At 35.7% G+C, this 20,201-nt stretch overlaps 1 protein-coding gene across 6 annotated transcripts in view; it reads right to left on the reverse strand.

Annotated features, from left to right (window-relative positions):
• The window catches only part of ARFGEF1 (ARF guanine nucleotide exchange factor 1), a 167,653-nt gene that overhangs the window by 48,430 nt on the left and 99,022 nt on the right, over positions 1-20,201 (reverse strand). For all 6 annotated transcript variants that reach the window (XM_078352578.1, XM_078352577.1, XM_035276406.3 and 3 more), the window contains 10 exons: positions 17,092-17,220; positions 16,005-16,163; positions 15,610-15,760; positions 9,126-9,216; positions 4,392-4,432; positions 4,128-4,297; positions 3,617-3,768; positions 3,306-3,478; positions 2,216-2,376; positions 796-926 (listed from right to left, as the gene is read on the reverse strand). In XM_078352578.1, the coding sequence (XP_078208704.1) occupies positions 796-926; positions 2,216-2,376; positions 3,306-3,478; positions 3,617-3,768; positions 4,128-4,297; positions 4,392-4,432; positions 9,126-9,216; positions 15,610-15,760; positions 16,005-16,163; positions 17,092-17,220 (1,358 nt within the window). The remainder of the gene's footprint in view (positions 1-795; positions 927-2,215; positions 2,377-3,305; positions 3,479-3,616; positions 3,769-4,127; positions 4,298-4,391; positions 4,433-9,125; positions 9,217-15,609; positions 15,761-16,004; positions 16,164-17,091; positions 17,221-20,201) is intronic.

A 20,201-nucleotide genomic window follows, 5' to 3' on the forward strand; every position in this document is an offset into this window, starting at 1 on the left:
TGAGAAAGAAGAGACTCATTCTGTACTACCGTTAGAATTTCAACAAATTCAATAAAGTTACACATCCAAGTAACAAAAGGTTCTTCCTAACAACAAGGAAAGATTCCTAAAAGATTTTGTTTACCATAAAATTGAACTCACGGAGGGTTTAAAGGTTGACAGATATCAGGACACACAAGTTGGCCATTTTAGTGTGGCAAAGTAAAGGGTACAAAATACTACTATAGGAGTCATGTGAGCTGTGACCTAAGAACAGTATATTGATTGAGCACTTGGCCAGTTACATCACATCCATATAGTTCCTTTACCGACTGACTAAATGTTCATCTTAATCTTTTATTGGCAATATACTTTTTAATGAGTTCTATTTGAATAGCTCTGTAATATTCCAAACAATGTTACTGACCAGGTTTCAAAAAGAAATGATTCTTTACCTAAAACCCCCCAAGGATGTGCATTTAAAAATTCTTCTCTCATTCATCAGGAAATAAATTTTGCCACTAACTTCAATTTATGACTGGAAACAAATATATGAAAAAACAATGTTTAAAGCATTAAATTAACTTACACGCTAAAATCAAACAGAGGCTATAACCAAAAATTTAAAAAATAATGTAGCATTTCCACTTTTATTTTGCACTATTTAACATTTTAAAAAATATACCTATCTAATATTAATGTATTTGACAAAACATTTGATTTTATGGTCTTTATGAAACTGTATTTATAAACAAGAGTTAATTTGATTAAAGTCAAAATATACCCAAAATTTTAATTACAAATATAGATTGTTACCTGGTTCTTACATCTAATTTGCATCTATTGATGATACAGGATAACTCAAAGAGAATTGGGAACCATCCTCTCACCCACACCCTGTCTTCAGGTGCCACATTCATATCATCACTTGTGTATTCCTTGAAAGCCTTCAAGAAAAAAGGCAGGGTAAGACAAAACGTAACACCTATACATTCAGCATATTAGCTTCTCAAAAAATAATTGAAATGCTTTACAAATCACCAGTGAGCAATTTAATAAACAATAATTTACATAAAATAGACACCATAACTGCCTACAATTTTAGTATATGTGCCACTGAAGCAGGCAAAATATAACGCCTACAAAGAGCTCTGTACTAGAATCCAAAAGTTAGCTTCACCTTCAATTGTCACTGGCTTTCTGCCAGGTTAATTCAGGTTTCCATTTTTGTCACTTAAATGGTTATGATACCACACAGCCACATTAACCACACTGGGGAAGTATGAAGGTGAAATGAGTTAGCGTTATCTAAGAAGTACCAAGCACCTGATCATGTCAGTATGGAATAAAATCTTTTTTTTTATTTTTATTTTTTATTTTTTTGAGACAGAATCTCACTCTGTTGCCAGGCTAGAGTAGAGCGGAGTAATCTCGGCTGACTGCAACCTCTGCCTCCCGGGTTCAAGCGATTCTCCTGCGTCGGCCTCCTGAGTAGCTCGGACTACAGGCATATGGCACCACGTCTAGATAATTTTTACATTTTTAGTAGAGCCAGGCTTCACCATGTTGGCCAGGATGGTCTTGATTTCTTGACCTTGTGATCTGCCCACCTCAGCTTCCCAAAGTGCTGGGATTACAGGCATGAGCCACCGTGCCCAACTTGGAATAAAATCTTACTACCAAATCTATGCTACATCACTTTCTCTTATGATAGTTGCAAAGACTGATTCAAATATGCAAGTTAAATATGGCGGCTAGTTTTTCAATTCAACCTTTTACCTCAGAGCTTAAGCCTATTCTCCTCCATAGTCAGTCAGCTTCAGTATTACACAGCACAGACAGACAAGAAGCACTGTAGGGACTGGTTAGAAACACAGGCTGGGGACTCAAACCCTATCTCTACTAGCCCTGAAACTATGGGCTCATTTTTAAACATCTCTGTGCCTCAGTTTCTTTATCTGTACAGGGTTATAACATTAGCTATCACATAAAGTCGTTAGAAGATTTAAAAAGTTAATAAGTTAATGGAAAACACTCAGAAAAATACCTGACACTTTTAATAACGGTTATAATCGCTAACCATCCTATCTATCTAATATTAATGTATTTGACAAACTAACTCAGAATCAGGCTGCTCAGATTATTTGCTTCATATACCCTCAATTTCCAAACAAACTTAGATTTTAGACTGTAAAGAAATATTCTGCAAAATTTTGTTTACTAAATGACGCTATACCTGAGGTCTATCAGACACATATTTTGCACAATGGCGAATAAGTCGAATTGCTTCCATACTTGTGTCTGGGAAAGCTGCATTGCACGCAAATTCAGACAAACACTTCACTGCATCCTGGAAAGAATCAATGGTTGCTGGAAAGTGTTTTTCAAATACAAGGGCTGAAATAGAGAAAAATATATCAATATTACTATAATTTTTCAATTATTCTTAACTGTACCAAAAATACACCAACCTCTAGATGTAATGCACTTCCTTAAAGGTTGTTAAAGGCTCTGACCTCCAATAGATATGAAATTCAAGTCTGTCTTTACCACTTACCTGACTGCCTTGAGTGCTGAGAATATCAAAACTTGTCTGTTTTGTTTACACTCTAAGCACAGCACCTAAAACAGTAACTGGTACCCAGTAGATACTGATTTAACTTTGGTTGAATGAATATACAAAATTACTTAACCTCTCTGTATCTCAGTTTCTTGATCTATGAAATGGAAATAATCATAATATACACAGGACAGCTGTAAGCACTACACAAAATAATGTAAGTGAAATGCTTAGTGTAATACTTAAGTAAGCACGCAATAAATGATAGCTAGGATGATGCCGTGATTCTTGACGTTGATGGTCATCCCTGTCATATAGGCTTATAACCTTAGTGTTTCAGTCAGACCCCTTAAAGTTAAAGGGATACCTTGAAGAAGGCTGTGCAACGTACTGGTCAAAAATAAAGGCTTTGCTTTAGTACTTCATGGGTCTGAAGACCAGCTCTATCACTAATTCTGTGACCTTACATAAGTTGCTTAACCTCTCTGGGGCTGAGTTTCCTAATCTACTTTGAAAAAAGAGATAATAAAGATGCTTAATTGTGAAGATAAAGGAAATTACCAGAAACGTACATACAGTATTTGCCATGTGGTAAATACTCAATTAATGTTAACTATAATAATAATAAACTTTATTCTCTGGTTCTGTAGACAAAACTTGGTAAACTGAAAGGCCATAATCTTATTGTTACTTGAAGCATCTTCTGAACACATTAAGGTTTTTTTTTTTTCTCTTTTTACGTGAACATAGCTAAGAGAATACTCACTGACAATATGCCCTGTTGTTTGGAATGCAAGTTCCACTATACTTTCATCTTGATCAGATGCAGCTAGATGAAATACAGAGAAAATGTTCTTCCATCCAGATCGAATGTTAGCAGCTTGAGAATTAACCATCTGTGCTATACACCGTACAACCATATCTCGAATTGTTGGAGACCTAAAAATATTAATAATAAAATTGCTTGGATATGCAAACAGATGAAACTCAACAGTTTTTTCTGCCTTTCTTCTGTTTTCCTCCCTCCTGTGGAAAACAAGATCTTCCTACTGTTAAGCAATTCAACAAATACAGTACCTGTTCCGTTTCATTATATGTTCAAAAGGTCTTAAGAAATCCTTCTGGAATCTGAAATTAGCAAGTTCCCCTTTCTCTAAGAATTTCATTGACAACTGCCTCAAGGAGTCTACTGCAAAAATCGCTACATCTTCATTAGGATTACACCCAACCTGTAACGGCAACAAAAATAAAAGATGCTAATTAGTATCAGCAGTAAATATCTACAATTCTTTATATTTTTGTCTTAGAAAAAGTATACAACAGCATGGATGGGTAAATCCTAATATTTCCAATTAAGCATTAAACATGCTACAGTATTTCCTCAAAAACAGGCTTTTAAATCAAATTCTTAAAACCCAGAGCAATCATTTCTAAAAAGAAAAACACCATTCACAAGGTTTTCTAAAATTAATTATTATAAAGTAGTAAATAATTGTTTGGAAGGAAAAAAGGCTCAATTCGGTTACAAGGAAATTCTAAACAAAAAATATACTACAAATGTAAACGAATACCACAGTTATTCAAATACCTTATTAAAGTGATCTCCAATAACTTCCCAAATTCGAGACCACTGCAATCTTATTCTTCCCATGTTGTAATATGATATTTCTACTATTTTTTGCAGACTAAACATTCTTGGGTGTGTCGTGGAAAGTAATTCATCCATAGACACAGCACAAAGCCAACGGACAAAATCCACTGTAATACAAATACATTTATATATTTTTAGCTCAATGGTAAAGTTATTTTAGCCCAAAGTGAGTTCAGAAGTAGAATACATGCACAGACTTACCAATAGCATTACCATCTAGCCTTGTAGATCCTGTGAATATTCTAGGAAAAATAAAACATTATTTTAAAAATTTATAAATGATTGCTTTTATTTCAATTGAAAAGTAAGTGGCATGGGGCACTAGCTATTTTTATGTTTTAAAGAAACAAAACACTGAGTACTCAAATGAGCATTTTTCATCATTTCGTTTAGTAACAAGTGTAGTCTGGGTGTTTCTCCCTCCCTTTCACCTCTACTCCACATGAATCAGTTTGCATTCAGTATTATTACTGCAGTAAGTATATATTGCTGCAATTTTATTAGACTTACAAATCCCAGATAGATATCTTATGAAATTCTAAGAATAAGAAAAATATTAATTTGTAAAACAAATAATTGGCACACTACAGATTCTTTCCTGATTGACTAGCATTGAACAAGTTTTTAAAATGAAAAACTCTACTTATTTTTACCAGTAAAGTACATTTGATTAGAAAGTTCACTCATACTAAAAGTGATTTAATATAACCTTGCAAATAGTCTCAGTTTACCCCAGAACTAGCCAAACCCCTTTCTTTAAGGCATTCAAATGTTTGGAGTTAAGCTAACACTCCCCAGGTTTGCCCATTCTTCTTTGCTGAGCTCTTTCTTGTTTCAAAGTTTCATAAAATATTTCAGCATAAACACATTAGTCCTCCTTTTTTAAAGTCTGCATTTTAACCCATATTCTGGGTTTGTAACCAAGAGTTTGACCTCACTTTCAAGAAGGATGACATTCCTCAACTTAGAATGCACAAAATATGATTTGCATGAGAAAAGGGAAATTTTAAAGGCAGGAGCAGGTCAAATATTAAACACAGAAGTCATAGTAATAACAGTAATAGCTACCAACCACAAGGTGAGTTCTTTTCTAGTGTAATATAAATATTCACTAATTTGATAATCACAAATACCTTATAAAGCATGTACTATTAAAACCTCAATTTTACAAACACAGAAATTGAGGCACAAATATATTTAATAACTTCCTCAAAGTCACAGAACTTGTAAGTGCTAGAGCCAAGATTCAAACCAGGACAGGGTGACTACAAAGTCTATCCTATTAACCCCTAACCACTTTTCTATACTGCCTCACACTTACCCGAGCAAAGATATATTTAACCCTTTAAATATATTCTCGTTTTTTCCTACTGTCACAATCTCAATGTTCTGAGTATATCATGATTATTTAGCCCTAGTGTCTTTGCATGTCTGTCTACATGTCCTGGCAATGAGTGAAAAACAATACAGGAAAAGGTTTAGAAACTGGTAACATGAGGACTCAGAATCTGAGTTCCTCCTAAAGAAATGTCTTAGGATTTTCTATATTATTCTTGTCAGCAGAATGAAGCAGTAATTCTAAAATCTGGCAGAAAACACAATTGGGGGAGGTGGGGAGGGAATCAAAAGTAATACGACCCCATCTAATCCAATGATTAGACTGGACCCAGAATTTAAAGATATACAAAGTCTACAGAACTCTCACATTAACACAAATAAAAACTGCTAGACTATATCAATTTGGTCAGCTGATTTCTTAAACTAGAGGTATTCTCATGGAAGGCAATGGCTATAAGCAAGCCATACCATGAATAGAGTCAAAAGTAAATAGTATAGGAGAACAAGACACACACAAAAAACAACAACAACAATAAAAAAGAGTTTTTAACTGAGAAGAAAGCAAATGACAAACAGTAGAGGGGTAAAGAAAGAACAAAAGCAGAGATGGAACATAGGGAAAGGAAGCAATAGATTCCAAAGGTGTTGAAATAACGGAGAACAAAGGCAACAGGAGAAAGAACTATCATCAGCAGTAAGATGGGTTCTGTGAACTGGTGTGATGATGGAAGGTCAGGGGAGCATGCATTCTGGGAAAGGGCATTCCAATTCCTACTCACTTCCATAGTCTCTGAGGGGGTCACTCTATTTCTAGTAATGCTCTACTAACGATAAAAAAAACCCATATGGTAGAGCACAGCACTCTGTGTGGGCATTTAAAGTTAAGCCTTAATATAATAAGGCAAGAGAACAGAGCTGTGTTTCACAAAATCAGCCTATGGAATAGATTCTACATTTTCCATATAAAAAGCAAAGGACAGACAAAGCATGATAACCTTGTTTACTAATATTAAAAGACATTCTTTTTAAAAAACATTAGGGAAAAATATTGGTAAGATTACTGCTTCATCACATTATAATACAGATGCAAAAACAAAAAAAGGCTAGCAAAACTTTTGCAGGTTTTGGATCAAATCAACTTTTAAACTGTATGCAATACATAAGCAGCCTACATTATTATACCTGTAAAAGGTTTTTTTCACAGTGAACATATCAGAGGTAACATTTATTTCTTAGGCCTAACTGAAAAATATTTGCAAGCAAATTAAGTTGGGATGAGCTGTACATGTTTTCTGATAGGTGACAATACTCCAAAGTGTTAGGTGAGCCAGTTTATAGCTAGATCTGGTAAGTATAAAAAACAATCAAAAGAAAAACTATGATGCTAAATAAGTGTTTTTTAGCTGTTAGAAATAAACCATTTGTGGACAAAGTCTGTCCCCTGCATAGTTTAGAAATATTCATTGTGAAGTTGGTTTAGTTTAACAATGCACAGAAAATTCTATCCTAGTAAATGCTAGAGGATCAGTTATCCCCAGATTGAAGTGCCTAATATTCTTCTCCTACATTTTAATAATAGAAGATTCCTAAACAAAAGTAGATAATTAGAAAATTTTATCACCTTAAAGTCTGTAATAAAATCTTATTTTTTTCTCTGTTGGTTAATAAACCAGCAACGATAAAGAATTAAACATACAAAAATTATTTTTGTTTTTATTTAGTTCCTATACTTATAATACAGATTATGCAGAACAATAGGCCTAAGGACAGGACAGAACAATAGGCCTAAGGACAGGACAGAACAATAGGCCTAAATGACTGGTGGATAAGTACAGAACTCTGTAGGATGATGTCTGACACTATTTTCACTATTGTCTTTACTAGCAGGATTATCTCACAGAGTTGGGTTATGGACCAAAGTTTGAACATAACGATATAAAAATAAACTCAGATATTCAGGAAAACCTTAATGGGAAAATGAAATATGCCACCTAAGAATAATTATAAGAGAGCAAATATATAACTTTTGGTGTTTTCACTATAAGCTAAAACTTGCAATACTGATGTTTTGTATAAAATTCAACACTGTATGTTTGTAGAAGCATCTGGGACTGACAAGTTTGTGTTGACAAAATACTAACAAAATTTAAGCTAAGTCTCCTCTGAAATGGCATAAATTATTAAAACAAAGAGGCATGTAATTTGTTCAAATGAGCAACATGTTCTATAACAAACAGTGGATAGGAAGATAAATTAGAACTGGATGTGGTCATATAAAATATTATAAAAGCAGAAACAGTAGATAACATGTTGAATCATGCCTGAATAGATTCTTGTAACGCCTGAAGAGATTATCAAAATGACAATGAAGATGATTTTTCCAGAAGGCAAGAAAATCATTTAGAAGAAAGCTAGCCAGGTAGCAAAAGAATTATTACATGGCTCTGCAGTAGTACATGTAGGCTGAAAGGAGAAGAGGTTCAGCATGCATGCTTATTACAAGCAAGTTATTTAATCTCTTTCTGTCTCAGTTTCCTCATTTGTAAACTAAGGACAAGAGTACCCATCTCACGAGGCTACAGAAAAGATTAAATGTAAAGCATTTTGCAAGTGCCTCATCTGTGGCAGGCCTTCATGTTTGTTATATAGTAGGTATGAAATAATCTTTGTTCAGTCTTCACAAAAGAGTAGGCAAATGTCACCCCTCCTCTAAAAAAAAAAAAAAAAAAAAAAAAGGACAGCAAGTGGACATTAAGAATTCAAGGAAAAAGTTCCATTGAGTACTTCCAGGGTCAGTAGCCATTTGAACATTCTAGTTCTACCTGTACTTAGAGCAAAAAGTTTTACCTGAAGCAAAGTAAAATAATGGATCAGCATGAGTTTCCAGGCCCTCAAGGAAAGATTTGTACAAATTATGTTTTTGAAAGTTTCCATCACAAGTGGGGGGAGAAAAAAACAGTGTTGTAAAATGCTATTTCAATTTTGGGGGCATTTATCTAGAAAAAGCTAATATTCAAAAGAACCATAGGAGATAATTGTTCTACAGGCTAGGCATTTTAATATTGGAAATATTCTGTAGTAAATAAAGTATACTATGGGTTTTCTGTTAGAAAACAAACTAAAAATGGGGAATATCTGGTAATATATATAATATATAAATTCAGAAGTCCCTTCCAAAGAAGTTTATAATGCGAATTGCCAACAAAACCTTTCATTTCATCCATAATGCAGTCTTTATTGTGGATCCAGAAAAATAAACTACACAACATTTTTAAGTAGGGATAATAAGGGAAATAAGTTTTCTACAAGAAAATAAAACATTTGTGTTATTTATCAAGGTTACCATTTCCTTAATGCCCACTAATACCTACTGTAACTTAAATTTTCATACTGTTTATCATCTTATATTCTATGATCCAAAAAGCTAAATTATAAGTACTTCATAATTTAAATCACAGCACATCACAATATAATTTTATATTACTTTAGGAAAATGATTTTGGCAACTTTTTTTTCTTTTTACCAATAAGCAAATACCTAAATGCTACAGAACTGAAATGGTAATCATCTGAATAGGGAATAAAATGAATGCCTTACCTATCTACAGCAACAACAACACTCTGAGAACTGGTTTCTCCAATGGATTCCTGAATACTTGCTATCTGTTTCCAGTCCACATTTCCTCCAACTACCACACATAAAAGAGAGTCATTTCAGTTTGAAAATAATTCAGTAGAATACATTTAACAGTTCTAAAACACATTTCTGAAATCCATTGCTTTCCTAATAAAAGAATGCTTTAGGTGAACAATTCTTCTGGCACCAGTGACATTTATTAAGGCAAAATGTGCAAATGAACTTTACTGAGTGGTATATAAGTCACAAATTGTGTTTGCAAAGATCACACAAAGTAGAGGCACTGTGAATTTAGATCACAAAATTAAAGATATTAGATATAATTTCCCTTAATGTTTAAAGAAATGTAGCACTAATCCCAGTTCCAATGATAACTTCTGAGGATGATTCCAACTCCAAATATTTAGACTTCCCTTCTCATTTAATCTCTAAGGTTAGTTGAAAATTCTACCTGTATTTTCTAATGTCCTTTTATTCAAAAGAAAACTTTATCTTTTCCCTTAAAACTGGTTCCATGTGTTGGAGAGGAGAAAAGCAATATTCCCAGTTTTCAAATTCTTTTTTTTCTTTTTTTCAAATTCTTAACTTTAGAATCACCTTTGGTATCCTTCCCCTCTTCCACCAACAATATTCAACTAGTCACTAAATTTTTCTTTTAATCTGTTTTTCATTTCATCTGTTCATTTCCATTCCTATCTAGTTCTGGTCCTCATAATCTCAGTCCTAGATAACTGAAAGCATTTCCTGACTATTTTCCTGCTACTAATTATTTCCTTCTTCAATCTTTCACCCTTCTGCCAGATTATTTCCTAAATCTTCTCCTTCATTTTGCTTACTGTTACTTGCAGGATAAAATATAAACTCTTTGGCCTAGCATTTAAGGCACTTTCCCAAATGTGCCATCCCTCAAGTAGCTAAAACTTACCTACCAAAACTCAATTTGGGTTCTCTATTAAAGGTTCCTTTCAATTGTTCTCATCTGCCTTTGAACTAAGCATTTGCTTAGCTAAGTACTACTCAAATCAGGATTACTTTCATATAGTTTCATATAAATTATTTCAGGTGTGTTAATTCTGCCTTCACAACCACATAAAAAGTTTCCTAAGGTTAGGAATCAGGTAATATATATATATTTTTTCCTACCTTACTTAAAATTAAGTCCAAAGCAGGTGCTCTACAGACACTTGCCTCAACTGACCAAACATGCAATAAATGCCCTTCTGATGCAAACATAACAAATATTATAATTTAAACCTGCTGAACTCAGATTCTAGTCTAGGAACTAAATGATGTGAAAAAGATGTAACCTCTGTCCTCACAGAGTTAAAAATTTACACGAGGAGAGGCAGATATGTTTATAATGAACTTCAATGCAATATAATGATTACCTCATGGCTGAAATGAACTAATTACACAGAATAAAAGTTTTCTAAATAGAACTAATTTTGATAGGGACAAGAACAGGGTGTGAGCTCACAGAAAGGCTTCACATATGATGAAATATTAATTCAACCTGAACCTAGAAGGATAACTATGTAGAAAAGGATGGAGAAAGAAAAGCAACTGAGACAGGATGTGGGGGCAGCTATATGAAGTAATGGAAACATACATGTGTACATCATGTTTTCACATACTTGAAGGATTTGGCAGACACCAGGAAGAAGGGAAAAGAACAGTAGTAGGAGATAAAGCTAGAAAGATAGACTAGAATGTGAAGAGCCTTGGCCCTTATGTTTAATGTACTATTTTTGAAAACAGGAATACATTAGATCTTTTATAAGATTGATATGATCCAATCTATTTTCCAAAAGATAACAATGGTAATATCTGGAGAACATATTGAAATAAGAATAAATATTGAAATCAGAGAGATAAAAGTTTACTTCTATAATATAAGTGAACAAGAATGGAAGTCTGAAATGACAGTACTGGAGTGGCAGAAAAATAGTGTCAAGGCACACTTGACGTGCACAGCATGTTACAGGAATTTTACAAAGAAAAACCTATGAGAAAAAACAATGCCAATCATGAGATAGCTTTCTTTGTGTATCAACAAGATATCATTTCCACAGAGGAAATATATTATCTTCTGGGAGGGGGCAAAATACACACACACACACACACACACACACACACACACATATCAAAATATGTTCTTTATATTTAAGTATAATTTAAAATAATTAATAAAAATATTTTTTAAAAAATCCAATAATATATAAAATGTCTAGGAATCCAAAGAACCCATTTCACAAATATGTGAAATCCCTTAATAGGAGTTCCAGTTTTGTCAAACAAATTTACTCAAAAGCACACAAAAGAACAGGGGTGTCAGCTCATAGAAAGTTTTCACATATTATGAAATATTAATTCAACCTGAATCTAGAAGGGTTGTAATGTAGAAAGAAAGCAGAAAGAAATGCAATTCCAATAGAGGGGGCATATTTAAGGTAAATAAGATTTTTTACAGTATGTGTCGTGAATACTCTTTAAACATTTATGTGACAAAGCCATTGAATTTTTTTTTTTTTTTTTTTTTTTTTTTTTTTTTTTGAGACGGAGTTTCGCTCTTGTTACCCAGGCTGGAGTGCAATGGCGCAATCTCGGCTCACCGCAACCTCCGCCTCCTGGGTTCAGGCAATTCTCCTGCCTCAGCCTCCCGAGTAGCTGGGATTACAGGCACGCACCACCGTGCCCAGCTAATTTTTTGTATTTTTAGTAGAGACGGGGTTTCACCATCTTGACCAGGATGGTCCCGATCTGCTGACCTCGTGATCCACCCGCCTCGGCCTCCCAAAGTGCTGGGATTACAGGCTTGAGCCACCGCGCCCGGCAAAGCCATTGAATTTTTAAATGTTAACACATCCCTTGAAAGACCAGCATGCAGTCCAGGTGCAATGGCTCATGCCTGTAATCCTAGCATTTTGGGAGGCAGAGGTGAGAAGATCATCTCAGGCCAGGAGTTTGTAACCAATCAGCCTGGGCAACACAGTGAAAGCCTGGGACAGGCTTTTACTTTACTAACTTTAATTTAAAAAAAAAAAGTTGAGCCCAGGAGGTTCAAGACTGCAGTGAGCTGTGACTGTGCCACTGCACTCCAGCCTTAACAACAGAGGGAGACCTTGTCTTTAAAAAAAAAAAAAATGCATACAATTCAAATCTAATTATATACTACATATTCTTAATTACAAAGTTTCATAATTCCAAAATGTGAAAGTATAGACGTTTTTTCCTATCAGTCAAAAAGTATGATAAATATATACTCAACGTGGTAAACTTAGTTACATGGAATATTCAGCACAGAGATACCTTTGAACTAAGCATTTGCTTAGCTAAGTACTTTGAACATTAATAAAAGAGGATATGGCTGGGTGCAGTGGCTCACGCCTGTAATCCCAGCACTTTGGGAGGTCAAGATGGGCGGATCACTTGAGGTCAGGAGTTCAAGACCAACCTGGCCAACATGGTGAAACCCTGTCTCTACTTTAAAAAAAAAATACAAAAATTAGCAGGGCCTGGTGGTGTGCACCCATAATCCCAGCTACTCAGGAGGCTGAGGCAGGAGAATGGCTTGAACCCAGGAGGCAGAGGTTGCAGTGAGCTGAGATTGCGCCACCACACTCCAGCCTGGGTGACAGAGTGAGACTCCATCTCTAAAAAATAAAAATAAATAAATAAAAGAGGATATTAGTTTAAAACAATACACACACACACACACACACACACACACACACACACACATTGTATATGCAGACTAATCTGGCTTCACTGTACCACACCTTCTTATAGCTTAAATTCTGATAAAAAAACATTCTGCTCAAGAAAACATCTGCTATCTGACCTAGGTAGGCACAGGGGGATAGCCATTTGCCACATGAGCTGGTTGCTAACCACCACGACAGGCCAATGGGACTGCTCTGTCTGACAGGGGCCAAGTCAACAGACTAGGTCCTTCTAGGATGTAGACTCAGAAATGGAGCCTGATGAGTTAGGAGTGAGTAGAGAATGGTGTAGACTAAAAAGAGAAGTAGATAACAGAGGGATAATAAAGCATAAAGTAAGTGTTACTGGTCTTGAGAGTGGCCTGGAAGCCTGAACTGTTTGTCATTTCTATGTCTCAATATGTGTTATCTTTCTGTAAATTCCCTTTTTCTGAAATGAGAAGACAGTTCATCTCATATCCTTGCAACCTAAGTAGCACAGTACACAAATTACTTTTTCATTTTATTATACTTTAAGTTCTGGGGTACCTGTGCAGATCTTGCAGGATTGTTACATACGTATACACATGCCATGTTGGTTTGCTGCCTCCATTCCCCTGTCACCTACATTAGGTATTTCTCCTAATGTTATTGCTCCTGAACCTCTCAAACCCCTGCTATCCCTCCTCTAGCCCTCCCCACCCCTCAACAGACCCCAGTGTGTGACGTTCCCCTCCCTGTGTCCATGTGTTCTCATTATTCAATACCCACTTATGAGTGAGAACATGTGGTGTTTGGTTTTCTGTTTTTGTCAGTTTGCTGAGAATGATGGTTTCCAGATTCATCCATGTCCCTGCAAAGGACATGAACTCATTCTTTTTTATGACTGTGTAGTATTCCATGGTATGTATGTGCCACATTTTCTTTATCCAGGCTATCATTGATGGGCATCTGGGTTGGTTCCAAGTCTTTGCTATTGTAAACAGTGCTGCAACACACATATGTGTGTATGTGTCTTTATAGCGGAATGATTTATAATCCTTATAAATCAAAGGTTTATAATCCTTATATACCCAGCAATGGGATTGCTGGGTCAAATGACATTTCTATTTCTAGGTCCTTGAGGAATTGTGACACTGTCTTCCACAATGGTTGCACTAATTTACACTCCTACCAACAGTGTGGAAGCGTTCTGATTTCTCCACATCCTCTCCAGCATCTGTTGTCTCCAGATTTTTTAATGATCACCATTCTAACTGATGTGAGATGATATCTCAATGTGGTTTTGATGTGCATTTCCTTTAATTCATTTTCAAGTATACTAGTAATATTATCAGCAAGTATCATTATTTCTCATTTGACTAAAACTTGTAGAAGATAAGATATCCCACTGATATTTTATAATTCTGTAGTCCTACTTGCCAAAATCAGGCCCAGCAATTAACACCTGTCATTATTTGGGCATTCCCACATTCTCTAGGCCTTTTCAAAGTCACTGAATCAATCAGTGCACATTTACTTCCCTTGCCAGAAAATAGTTTTCATCTTGTGTTATCCCCCGGAGTAATTACAGTTCTAACGTACAGAGTTGGGCTTCCAAGTTATATAAATCACTGTGCTCAGGCAGTTCTAAATCTTGCTGCTAGATCACCAAGGTATCATGTCCACACCTGCACCACCCAGTCCTTACAATACTATAGCATCTATGCTATCATAGAGGGACAGACTGCATTGCTAGCCACTTCAGCTGATTACTACTGGGAACTAGTTTTCTGCAGTCCAACTTGAAGCCATATGGTGGTCCTTTTTACTTCTTTCCCTATGAATCCCTTATGACGTTTGAAATTCTTTTGGGGTTTCTAAAAATTTTTACTGCTAGCAGCAACAGAGAAATTACTAAAAGACAGAAAATTCCTGACCTCTTTAAGTAATGCCTCCAGATTGGCTGGAGGTGGGGGGTGGGGGAGGGATGGACAGAAAACATCTGGAAACTTCAGATATATTAGCCACTGTGCTAAGTCCATTCATATATATTCTTATTTAATCCTAATAATTCTATGATTAGGTATTACTTTTAGTTTGCAAAAGCAGAAATCAAATCTCAGGGAACTAAAGTTGCATATAATAAGAAAAAAATATAGAAGAATTAAAACCCAGAAGTACTTAAGGTCAAAGTCTAACAACCTCTGTTTCTACCCTGGTGGAATGCCTTACATTTATGACTAAAAAATGTATTGCTCTTCATTCTTCTCTATCCATTTTTGCTAACGTTTTCATTTGTTCTATTGGGTTAAATGTGGAAGTTCCTGGTCATATTGAATGCATGGGGAGCCATGGGGAGAGGTTCATACTGGCAGGAAAGTCTCCTTAGGCCTGCTCATTGCCTTAAAAAACTCTGAACGTGAATGCTTTCTCCAGTTGCCCCAACTACTATCTTATACCAGCTTTCACACATTCAAGTTACTGCTTAGTCTTAAAAGCAGGTAATGTAATAACTCTACACACTGTACCCTTCTCCAACAACCAAGGAGAAGCCTGAGACTAAGGGTCATTTAATGTTGCAAACCAGATCAGGCAAAAAAGATTTAGGTCCCTCGGTCATCTTGCTTTTGCTCATAAGGTTAGACAAAAGGCATTTTATCTTCTCTCTCTAATTATATTTCATTACTACAATAAGTGACTTATAATGAGGAAGTTAAAAACAATTTTTGACACTTGGTAAAAAGAATTTTAAAAATTCTCACCTAGTCCTAAACCTGCAAATTCATCAGGAGCCTGATCTTTTGTTCCAGTAAGAGATCCTTCTCTGCCTCGCACTGTTCCAGAAATGTATCGAGGTTTCACTCCAGTTCCTATAAGCTGTGCCAGCTCCAACTGACTGATGCACTTCAGAATCTTAATTACAAAAAGGAAAAAAATGTTAAATTCCATGTTAAAAATATCTTCAAAAAGATTTAAATATATGCAGCTAGGATTTAAACACAGACTACATTACAGATTATTTTAAAAAGCTAAATGTACTTATTTGAAAAGTGCTAATTTTCTCCCCAAACATTTAGGCATGTCAATGATGGAATATTTAACATTAGCTCATTTTTAAACCAAATTGCAAAGCTGAAAATAAAGAAAGTGCTTATACCTCATGCCATGAATTTCCTAAATAATTTCCATCTGTATGAGCCACTGTGATAAGTGTTTTTATTGTGTCAATGTTCTTCTGTTTCATTTCAGTAATACCAGAACTCACTGTGAGTAAAGTAAATCTTGCTAGTGCCTGGACATATGCATCTCTTTCCAGCTATAAAATAGAGAAAAGTATATTTACACAGTTTTAAATAGAGCAGACTAATTAACCTCTAATTCCCCACTGAGAAACTCTGTTTACTTGTTTAGTAATTTTTTAACCTGTAAGTTCAGGAACCTTTAACTTTAGTAAGTTTTACTTGTCATGAATTACATATGATTCTACAGAAGTTTTTTATTTTCATTCAAGATGATATATGAAGCAGAAAAGACATAAATTTCTAAAATCCAAAGGCAGTGGTGGTGTCAAATCAAGATGAGATTAGTGATAACCAATGAATTCACACAGGAAAAATAATTCATTAAGTACTTTTGCTTTGAATACAGTGTAGATTAGCAAAAGCTTCATTTATACATTTGTTCATTTTTTTCTCCACAGCTAAGCTATACTTTTTAAAGCAATTAGCATTCATAATTAAATGTTAAATGAATTTTTCTTTTTTTAAAAGAAAAGTTCTTCAAAGCATATAAATTACTAGAAATTACTTCTTTCATGAAAATTATGTATTCAATACTTACATGTCTTAAAGGTAACCTGTTCTTAGGCTTAAGTTATACAATTGTATAAAATATACACATTGTTGTATATAAACTATGATTCAATAAGATATTTTATATTATTTAATATGTGCAAATTAAAATAGGAATTCAAAGTCTTGAAAACTTTTTATATAGCTAATCTCCAATAGAGAAAAAAAACTGTAACCAAAGTTAGAATGATAAACTTTAGACAGATCAGTATAATACTACTCCTTCCATCACAGCTTCTCAGAAGCTTAAACATTAAGATTCATTTAAATCCCATCACAAACCTGAAATTAGTTTTTAATGTCACCTATAAAAAATTACTGCAATTTAAACTATAGTTATGGCATAAGTAATTAATGTTCCAAACTGGCTACAAAGACAAAATTCTCTGTTACCTGAATGCTGAAAATGCATGCAATTCTGATTGCACATCTTATACCTTCCAGGCAAAGAGAGGCTACTTCAGTATCATCACAATCTTGTAGACCGACACTGAATGCAGCCAGAAAAGGTGTCCAAGCCAACTACAAAAATTAAAAATTGTATTTTAATTAAATTTTATAACACATTAATATTTCTCAAAGCTTTTAGACAATACAAGAGTTGGAGAAGTTCTGAAAAAAAGAAATGAAATTCTTGGCAGTTACCTAGAAAGCTTTCTTAAACAAAGGGGGAAAACTATATAATGCTGTCTGGGCTTGAATAAATGGGAGAGCAAAATAATAAATTCAATAGAGGACCTTAGGCATATTTTAAGAACTGCATCTATAAGTTATGCACATCAATTAAAAAATGGAAATAATCAATATTCATAAAAATATTAGTTTTACCCCTGAATTCAGAACTCCTCTCTCTTTGTAAGCTTTGTCTCTTGCAATATTTCACACTCTGTATTTCCAGTAAGATCCTTTTAATTATTTTCCTAGTTGGAACAAACAACATTGTTCTCTTTTCTTTAAGCCCATTCCTTGGACATCATTTAGCCTAATTGTTAAAAAATAGTCAAATACTTTACATTGAGACATCAGTGATATTTCTGGTTTTCCGTTGGAAAATACTTAAAAAACAGTTCAATAAAATACTTCCTCATTAAACACTGTGGAAGACAATAAATACTTATTAAAATTTTACTATCAAAACTTTGAATCCTGAATGAAGTTACAACACAAAGCAAAAAAAAAGCTACTTTTTGGCCATTGAAAATTCTAATAAAACACATAACTTTGAAATGTTTGATGTGAAAGTATTCAACTGCTTTTAAGTGGTCATCATGAAGAAAAACTATATAGCCATAAAGATGAAAAATGTTTATATCAGTGTGCTATAGAAACTACAACCGAATTCTAAAAGAGCTATAAAGCATTTAGCATTGTTAAGGAAAACAATCATCCAGAGATTTGTTTCTAAACTTCAGAAGGTTGAGAAGTAAATGTTTATAAATCTCTCAACAAAGAAACATAAGTCATAGAACCTAGGTTCTAGTAGTCTCAGTTCTGTCACTTATTTAATCTCTCTGAACCTTACTTTTCATCTATAATACCTGAACTGCCACTACAGAGAGAAGTTGTGAGAAACAAGTGCAGTACTTCTAAACTGCGAAGTACCACATGACAGCAGCAACTTACACATTCTGTGGAGAAACAGTGTATATATTTGGAAACCTGCGCTATATTTTATACAGGAAGAAATACAGTGGTTCTTAAGGCAGTGAAAAAAAAATGCTTAACTCCTTTAGGAATCAAAGACAATGATTTCTCCCATCAAATTATAACTAAATAATATCCAGGCAACTCCAAAACTGTACACTCACAACTGTACAAACCTTTGTGGAACACAATGTGGTAACACATTAAAAAGGTCTTAAAAACAGATAATATGCAGGAGCAAGAGGGCCAAAAAGAGGTTTCCACCAATCATCCCCCATGCAGGAACACCAAATTTAACCACTATCTACAGAAAAAAACACCTTCATAAGAACCAAGAAACAGGTGAGCACTCACAGTAGCTGCTTTTAACTTCATATCACTGAAAGGGACACTGAAGAGCGTAGGAAAGACAGTCTTGAATCACCGACGCCATCCCTCCCCCATCTCCCAGCAGTGGCCGTGTGCTGCGGAGAGAAAAATCTGTGTACTTGGGAGAGGGACACTGCAGCAATTGTGAGACTTTACATTGAACTCAGTGCCATCCTGTCACAGTAGAAAGCAAAACTGAGGCTGGATGCGGTGGCTCATGCCTATAATCCCAGCACTTTGGGAGGCCGAGGTGGGTGCATCATGAGGTCAAGAGATCGAGACCATCCTGAATAAAACAGTGAAACCCCATCTCTACTAAAAATATAAAAAATTAGCCAGGCGTGGTGGCATGTGCCCGTAGTTTCAGCTACTCGGGAGGCTGAGGCAGGAAAATTGTTTGAACCCAGGAGGAGGCAGAGACTGCACTAAGCCAAAATCACGCCACTGCACTCCAGACTAGGTGACAGAGCATGACTCTGTCTCAAAAAAAAAAAAAAAAAAAAGCAAAACTGAGCTGAGCTGATGCCCACTCACAAAGGAAGCACTCAGACCAGCCATAGCCAGAGGGGCATCACCCATCCTAGCAGTAGGAACCTGAGTTCCAGCAAGCCACACCACCATGAACTAAAGTGCTCTGGGGCCCTAAACAAACTTGAAAGTCAATCTAGGCCACAAGGACTGCAACTCCTAGGCAAGGCCTAGCTGTGCTTGGCTTGGAACCAGTGGACATGGGGGATACATAACCTACTGAGACACCAGCTGGGGTGGCTAAGGGAGTGCTGGCATCACCCCTCCCCCAAGCATAGCTTGTAGCTCCAAAAAAAGACTTCCTCCTTATACTTGAGGAAAGGAGAGGGTACCTGCCCTGAGCCAGAGGGAAGCCCACTGCCCTGAAGGGTGAGTCCTGGCCTGGCAGCATTCAAGACAAGCTCAGGAGAGAGCCGTTGGGCCTCGTGAACATTAGCAGCTTGGCATTACTCCCCGAGGGCCTGTGGTGGTGATGGCCACAGGCTAAGGCTCCTCTGCCTGTGGAAAGGGGAGGGAAGAGTGGAAAGGACTGTGTCTTATAGTTTGAGTGCCAGTTCTGCTGCAGAATAGAACACCAGGTAGATTTCTAAGGTTTCTGACTCAAAGATAGTACCTCCGGACCTGTCTGGAACCTGGGGGGTAATCCAGAGAATTCTTCTGAATCTTATTGAAGACCACTAAGGCGATACCTCTATGAATCTGCAAGAACCACAGAGTCTGCAAGTAATCCACCGTTACTGGGCTTAGGGTGTCCCCTAAAGCAGATAGAGCATGGATCGCAATACCCAAGTGTATTAGTCCATTCTCAAGCTGCTGATAAAGACATACCCAAGACTGGGTAATTTATAAAGAACAGAAGGCTTAATGGACTCAGAGGCCTCACAAACAGAGTGGAAGGCAAAGAGGAGCAAAGTCATGATAAAAAGCAGCAGGCAAGAGAGAACTTGTGTGGGGAAACTCCC

Source organism: Callithrix jacchus, chromosome 16 (genome assembly GCF_049354715.1).
Source record: "Callithrix jacchus isolate 240 chromosome 16, calJac240_pri, whole genome shotgun sequence".
Lineage (NCBI taxonomy): Eukaryota > Metazoa > Chordata > Mammalia > Primates > Cebidae > Callithrix > Callithrix jacchus.